Below are 8,236 nucleotides of genomic sequence, written 5' to 3'. Positions count from 1 at the left end.
TTTCTCTCACTAAGGAAATGATTCTTCATGTCAAATGAAGCTACAGTAAAAGGAATGAAAGGGGTCACAGCAAAGAACTTAAAGTAATGCCTACAGTGCACTGTGTGACATGAACTGACAACATTGCTCCCATACACAGTTGACCACAATGAATGTTAATCAATTCATGTAAAATCCAGTTCCTAATGTAACTCACATTCTGAATATCATGAAATCATAGCAGTATGTTTTTCAAGCATGTGTCAATATGTCTGTCAACAAGAGTAGGCTGTACTTAATATTGGAGGCATCAGAGTTGTTTTTGTTTTCAGATTGTCTTGGATCCACTGAGCATACTAGATTAGTCAGTCGATCATTAATGGCATGGAAGCTGTCTCTAAGCACTATAAAACAGTTCTTGATAAACGGTCTATACTTCCTTGAACAATGTGCACCAAGTAAATGATGGAAACAAATTCCTTTTGTGGGAAAAGTCTTGTGTGATATGAAGACTCTACTTCATCTAACTCTGAATTCAACATCAATCTCTTTAGCCTTTTTGGGCATCTTGGTATAAGTGAAAAAACAGTCTTGTATATTGTATGGATGCAGAACAATATGCTGTACATCAAATATTGCTTCAAGTGAATAACATGTTTCTTAACCACACTGTACTCTATTACTTTCATTTAGGGAAACGAATATTATACTCCTAGCATTAACTAAAAATCAATATGAAATACAGTAACTTCACTATGTATTTATAAAAAGTAATATAATACAATTTGGGGATACTTGGCAGAATTATAATTTCAAATAATTTAGCTTAAACTATAAATATATATGTACTTTTATTCTGAGCAATGATAGCACTCAGTTATTTAGTTTTATTACTTGACATTATTACAAATGGAAGACTTACATTCACAAAAAAAAATTCATGAGTAATATAATCTGATGAACTTAACCAAATAAAAAACATGCTAATTCCTTCATTTTACAAGATTTTACTCTCCTTCGCATTCTGACAACATTCAATTTGTGCATCAGCACTTGGAACTAACCTAAACCGTCGAATGTTTGTTTCACCATTTCGGTATGTCTTAATGAAAATTACTTTCTCCCCATCTTCTGTTAACTCCTCTTTTATTCTATACAAGTTGTAAGTGTCCTCAGTTGCACCATGTTTAAACTTAGCATGTTTCTTTAAGGTACCAATATCTAAACAACTTTTACCACACTCTCCACAAAAATGTTCAAGTTTGTTGGTGTGATTTTTCATGTGTCTTACCAACTGAGTTTTTGTGGGATATGCCAAGTCACAAAGTTCACATGCAAATGGTTTGTAACCCATGTGTCGTCTTAAGTGTATCTGAAGACTACAATGACTTACAAACTTCAAATTACAAAGATCACAATTAAACTTCTGTGGAACAGAATACTTTTTCCTGACTTTGCCTTCAGTTTTTGAAGGAGATTTCACTTCTGGTGAATTAAGCATTATCAAATCCTTCCCATTTGTTGAATCAAACTTAATGATTTCCTTCATGTCAAGAGGGCTGGCCTTCAATGACTCTTTCACAGAGGGTGAAAATATAATTTCTCTAACGCTGTCCTCAGCAGATCCAACGATAACACTCTCAATAACATTTTTTCCTTCGGCTATATTTCTGTCACAAGCATTTCCAATGTCATGATCACCTATGTAATTATCGGGTGTCATCTCCTCGACTTTAACATCGTCAAAAGTTGGAATCGTATGTGATCCCTCCCAATCTATGTCCTTCACCTCCAAAACAACAGTACCAACTTCATCCATATCTGCGAGCTGCCAGATGGATTTTTGGGGGTTCCAGGATCTGAAAAATATAAAACTATTAAAGGGTAGGCCATACAGTTACATCCCATACATTAACTTTTCTTAGTTTACTAATACTACATCATACTGACTGGTCATCAGCCAAAAATCGACTTTCCTAGATACTACCTATAGGTAGTATTTCAGGTCATTAAGTAGTGCACTCATATTGGGTAAACAACCGCAGACAATCCATCGTCATCAAGCTGGCCAGGCCTTATTCACTCGATATTTAATTGGTGAAACAAGAATACAATTACAACTTTAAGCATACCATTCAAAAAATTGAAGTTTCGTCAACATAATGTGATACAGTAGTACCTCGAGATACGAAATTAATCCGTTACGAGGCGCCTTTCATATCATGAGGTTTTCGTATCTTGGACCACATTTTACATGTAAAATGGCTAATCCGTTCCAAGCCCTCCAAAAACACCCCAATAAATTTCATAATAAAGCTAAATTGACCTATAAACAATGAAATACTACAACAATTTGGACCATTCAATACCTAAATTAATAAAAAAAATGCAAAATAACCTGTAAATAAAGTGTATATTAGTGTACATGGTAACAAGAAATATACTGTACGTAAAATGTGGAAGCTTACCTTTCGAGTGAGGCTATCTCCGAAAGTGGCGGCAGAGGAGGAGGAGGACAAACGGCAGATAACGTACGTACACTTAACTTTACGAAAACACATAAAAAATTTAAGGAAAACTATAAAACTAAAATTTACGAAACACATTAACAAAACTGTAACACTTAACTTTACAAAAACACTAAAAATTAAATTTTTTTTTTTTTTTTATTTTTAACTTTTTTTACTTTTACGTAGTTTTTTTTTTTTTTTTTTTTTTACAGAATTTCAACTTCATCACCACTTTCAACGTTCTGTTTATCACTTGGTTCTTCCTTTTTCCTTTCAACTTTCTGTTTTTTATCACTTGGTTCTTCCTTTTTGCTTACTCCTGCTAATGCTGAAGGCCTCTTTAAAAAATAATGATCCAAGGAAGATTGCTTCTGCCTACTTTTCACAATGTTCCTGAAACGATCAGGCAAACGTCATCGAACTGCGCAAGCATACGACCTGTGTGAGCCTTTTCGGGGTGTCTTTTTTCGATAAACGATTGCACTTTATGAAAAGCGGCTAGAACATCATTAATTTCTGCCATTGTCATAGGGTCCTCCTCCTCTTCCTCGCTGCTGCTAGAGAACTCCTCTTGAACGACGTTATGTTGCATGGCCTCCAACTCCTTCAGGTCATCCGTCGTAAGCTCCTCTTGGTGCTCCTCGAGAAATTCGTTGATGTCGTCCTCGTCGACGACCAGCCCCATGGACTTGCCGTATGTGCAACGATCTCGTCAAGTTCTGGTTGGGAAACAGTTTCGGGATCACCAACTGTTTCGGACTCTGCAGCACCAGCTTCACCCACGTCGAATCCCTCGAAGTCTCGGGCAGATATGGCATCAGGCCAGAGTTTCCTCCACAAGGAATTCAAGGTTCGCCTCGAAACCTCCTGCCAAGCTTGGTCGATGAGTCGGATACAAATGACGATGTCGAAATGCTCCTTCCAAAATTGACGCAAAGTGAGGTTTGTGGTATCGGTGATGTCAAAACATCTCTTGAAAAGATGTTTCTTGTACATACAGCTTCTTAAAGTTCGCTATCACTTGCTGGTCCATGGGTTGGAGGAGAGGGGTGGTGTTGGGCGGAAAAAAAAGAATCTTAACGAAGGAATACTCCGCTAGGATATCTTCCTCGAGGCCAGGAGGGTGGGGAGGGGCATTGTCCAACACCAGCAGACATTTCAGGGGGAGGCGCTTCTCTTCCAAAAATTTCTTCACTGTCGGGCCAAAACACAGATTTACCCACTTGGTGAACAAAAGCCTCATTACCCAGGCTTTTGCATTAGCCCTCCACATCACTGGAAGCTTCTCCTTCAGCACTTTGTGGGCCTTGAAGGCTCGAGGAGTCTCGGAATGATACACCAGTAGGGGCTTCACCTTGCAATCCCCACTGGCGTTGGAACAAAGTGCGAGCGTAAGCCTGTCTTTCATAGCTTATGCCCGGGTAGCTTCTTCTCTACTTCCGTGATGTACGTCCGACGAGGCATTTTTTTCCAAAAAAGGCCAGTCTCATCACAGTTGAAAACCTGCTGAGAACTGTTGCCTTCCTTGGTCATCATCTCGTCGAAAGTTTTCTTAAATGCTTCGGCCACTTTCGTGTCCGAGCTGGCAGCCTCCCCATGACACACCACCGAATGGATGCCAGTCCGTTTACGGAATTTCTCGAACCAGCCATGCGAAGCCTTGAACTCTGGGGTTGGCGTTGAAGTCCCTTCCCCTCCGTTGTCTTCCGCCTGCGCAATCAAATCGCCGAAAATAGCGCTGGCCTTGTGGGCGATTGCTGTCTCCGTTACCGTATCGCCAGTGATTTCTTTGTCTTTTATCCAGATGAGGAGCAGCCGTTCCATCTCGTTGTGCACGTGGGTCCTCTTGCTGGACAAAATAGTGATGCCCTTCGACAGTGTAGCTGCTTTGATGGCATCCTTCTGTTTAAGGATGGTGCCTATTGTCGACGGATTACGGCCGTATTCCTTTGCGATCACACTCAATCGCATACCAGCTTCGTACTTCTTGACGATCTCCATCTTTGTCTCCAAAGAGAGCATGCGCTTCTTTCCGTGAATTTCAACTTTCTTGGGACCCATGACTACGTTATCTTGTACATAATTTACGTATAAGTTACACAATAAAGTTTTCGCACAACACGATAATAGTACTGCAACAAAATCACTAACGAATTTACGTTACTAAACGAAATCGTTGGACAGAACGAATGCCGTGTGTGTACAATAAAGATGTTGGTACGAAGAGGCCGAGATAGGTACGCCACCACGTACGTATAAGATGCATGATGGGAGGGATGCTGTCCAATAGGAGAGAAGGATCTCATGGTGGTGACTAGCATCAGGAACCAATGGGAGAGCAGGAGGATGGTGGCGAGTCTACTAGTACTAAGATGGCGGCGCGCGGCGCGAGTTTCAAAATTGTTATCCGGGCAAATCTCGGACTTTCAGAAACCTTTCGTATCTTGAAAACTTTTTGTATGTAGAGCCGTTAAATTTTTCGCATTGGCTTTCGTATCTCGAGTTTTTCGTAAGTTGAGCCTTTCGTATCTCGAGGTACCACTGTATATGAAAGCGCCATACGAACTAAAATAAGCATGTGAGGTCTTCGTAAAATATGTTTTCAAGGCAGTTTTGAAATCCAATATGGCGGCAATCGTGTGGCTGGCTGGTCTAACCACGGACAATCCACCATCTTTCCCAGCCTTCCCAGCACTCATTTGAATAATGTTAGCGTATATATGTAACGTTTATTGATCTTATTCAAGATTGCAGTTGTAATCAGCACAATAAAACAACATTTGGTTGCCTATATTAGTGAAAGTATGAAACTTTTTATTCCAGGGGTCATGGTTTGAACTGAATTCATTTTTACCTTGTAATCGTGTTTTATCCTTAGTGCCATCACAACTGAAACTCCACAGTGCTTACTTGATTGTAATTATACACATTTTGGTCTTAATTCACTCCACATTGCACTTGAACCACATTGCTCTTCCTGGTTCCTAAGCACAAACTCCACAAACACAGTTACGAGCAGCAGACGACTACACTTTATTTATGAGGTGCAAAGCTTTATTCCCTTAATTGTTTACTTTACTCATTATTTAGTTTAACTTTACTTCAAAATTTTTATTTAATTCATGTCTATTATCCCTTTTTTGCAACCAAATTAATCCCGAAAAATTACAAATAGTATTTTGGATGTATACTTACGAGCAGATGACGCGAGGAAAAATGACTCATCGTTGCCAATATAGTGGAGCGTCACACATACGCCGATGCATTTACAAACTGTTTCCATGAATTCTAGTTGTCATAGTAATGCAGTAATGATAAAATTGCTGTAATATGTATATATACTACAAATGGATACACTAATTTCCCTTATTTCCCCGTTTTGTGTAAGTCTTATACCCAGTTTGGAGGGTAAACACATACTAATTGACAACACTGATAAACAATTGAAGAGCGCAAAACGCCGCAAAGAATGCCATAGTACCCATGAATATGTATGAATAAGTGCTGGTTAGAGGTCGGGGTTACGATTGTTGTGATGAAAGTGCCCCAGCGTCTATGGGTACAAGTGATGTGCGGAATTAGCACAGGAAATGGGAAGTTTGTTGACACAAGCGACTCCGCAAACATCAAGATGGCGTCAATCTTCTAAAATTTTTTAATCGTAAGTAAAAATTTCAAAAGCGTTTTGGGGTTGTGGGCACTGCGTTGGCCACCCTTTTCATTACCCTCTGTTTATATCTTAAAATATGGCCTTAATTTCTAACTTTGGAGAAAATACTTACTTCAAAAGGAGAGTAGAGGTCTTGAGCTCCTTCTCTCACCACCAACAACTTTTGACTGATCACCATCTCCAGTGTCAGGACGTGTTAAAATTACTTTTTCGGAGGGTGGCCTAGCCGTGGTAGTCGGTGAGTTGGCCAGTTCACGCGGTTGTTTACCCTAGTAGGGTAAAATACCAAATGGCCGGCCTCTACCGTAGCGTCCTGTAACCCAGGATAGACATTAGTCAAGAGCCAGTGTCCATCGAAGCCATAGGTACCTCCAGACATCTACTTTCCTCTACAAGTAAGTGTTTTGGTAGATCTAGGGTACTAATCCGCAGCGGCCTAGAGTATGGCAGTTGCGGTTTTTCTATGCAGTTTTACCTCATGAACAAGAATTTTAAGTAATATTTATTTGGACGACTGTAATTAACCCCCAGGGGCCAGTACTAAACACAGCGAAATACATTAGATGCCCCAATCCCTAGTGGATGTCGTTTCCGCGGTTACGTTCCTTGCAGTCCGTGCGGAGCTATTCTGTAGAATTACCAGTGTTTTCTCCGAAGTCATAAATTAGGTAATGCCATGGCCTAGGTACCTACTAATTTCCAATTTTCAGGAAGGTGGTCGCACTACGGTAGAGGTGGCAGCCAGGTGGCCATTAGGCTAGGTAGGTGTTTTACCCAAGTATAGTACCCTATCTTATTTACCTTTGGGTAGTACCGACTATGCTTTCTACTGGTAACCATAACAGTACAATCTGGCCTAGGTAGATAAAAACACATACCTAGTAGTAGCTACTGGTAGCCTAGTACTAGCTAGCTAGGTAGGTAGCTAGTAGATTTATCCATGAGCTGGACTAGGTTTGAACGTAATGAAAGCAATATTTTAGGATAGGCTAGTCCCTAAGATTAGTTTAAACAGGGAATAATGGGATAGTTGGCTACCTAAGTAGTAGGTAAGTAGGTAGGTACCTAGCCTATTGCTTAGGTAGGCGTTACCTATGGCAGCAATGGCTCTTGCTCATAGAACAGGTGAAAATAAAAGGATATCGTATCTATCGTTGTTTTAAACCTATATTAGACCAACCTGGTTAAGCTACCAAAGTCATGGGGACTACAGTAATACAATGACTACGACGAAGTCTATTATTAGCCATTTCGAGTTCGACTGTTAAGTCACTAAAATGGTGTTGGTACTAGTATAGCAGTAGTAGTAGGCGGGAGATGCCTTTGAAACAGCTCTCACTTGTTTGTTTTTTTTTTATTCCTCATTTGTGTGTTTTTTTTTTTTTTTTTTTTTTTTTTTGTCTCTGATATGTCATAAATTTGTTATAAATTCTGTCCCTTTTTTTCAATTTCCCATTTCAACAGATCTGTAAATAAAAGTATATCAGATATCAATTCATCTTTATTTTTCTGATATGGCTGCTACACAAACCTATATCAATTTCTAATCTGTTTTTTTTTTTTTACAGCACAAACATTTTGTTTCTTTCCATTTTAGCTTATACCGACCATTTCATTCAAGTGTGTCTAGTCCAGTCAGCATTTTCTGTTTTTATCATTCCAGATTTCGTTTCTTGTGTGTCCTTTATATTTTCTGTAGATTATTATAATTGCCTTGTCATCCATTTCTCTCTGCCATGCTTTTTTGTCCTAGTTATTTTAACTGCTTACCTTCAAGTAATTCAATTGTATGTAAGTTTATGTTTAATTCTTTCATATACTCTTTTATTTGCAAAATCCAAGGGGTTTTCTTGTTTTCCCATTGATCCATGGTTATCACAAATACAGTAGGAGCCTATTTCCAACCCTCTCAAGTTGCCCTATGTTTCAGATAGAATAGCTTATTCTTCATATCTCTTGAGTGGCAGGAAGAAGCCGCTATTTCGAATCTTAAAGTACAACTTGCTGTGTAACTTGGTGTTTTCAGAATTGTTATATACCCTTGGTTGCCTGCTTTTTGTAGTTCATTTATGGTTTT

The 8,236-nt window shown here is 39.2% G+C and overlaps 1 protein-coding gene across 1 annotated transcript; it reads right to left on the bottom strand.

Annotated features, from left to right (window-relative positions):
* Positions 1-714: 714 nt before the first annotated feature.
* Positions 715-7,483, bottom strand: LOC135222397 (zinc finger protein 184-like). Its single transcript, XM_064260488.1, has 2 exons — positions 7,340-7,483; positions 715-1,838 (listed from the first exon to the last, which is right to left on the bottom strand). The coding sequence occupies exon 2, from the start codon at positions 1,796-1,798 to the stop codon at positions 977-979; it is 822 nt and encodes a 273-aa protein (XP_064116558.1). The 5' UTR covers positions 1,799-1,838; positions 7,340-7,483; the 3' UTR covers positions 715-976.
* Between the last annotated feature and the right edge of the window lie 753 nt (positions 7,484-8,236).

This window comes from Macrobrachium nipponense, chromosome 20, assembly GCF_015104395.2.
Source record: "Macrobrachium nipponense isolate FS-2020 chromosome 20, ASM1510439v2, whole genome shotgun sequence".
NCBI classification, from domain to species: Eukaryota; Metazoa; Arthropoda; class Malacostraca; order Decapoda; family Palaemonidae; genus Macrobrachium; species Macrobrachium nipponense.
The sequence above is the reverse complement of the archived record's forward strand: the minus strand, read 5'-3'. Positions and strand labels throughout refer to the sequence as shown.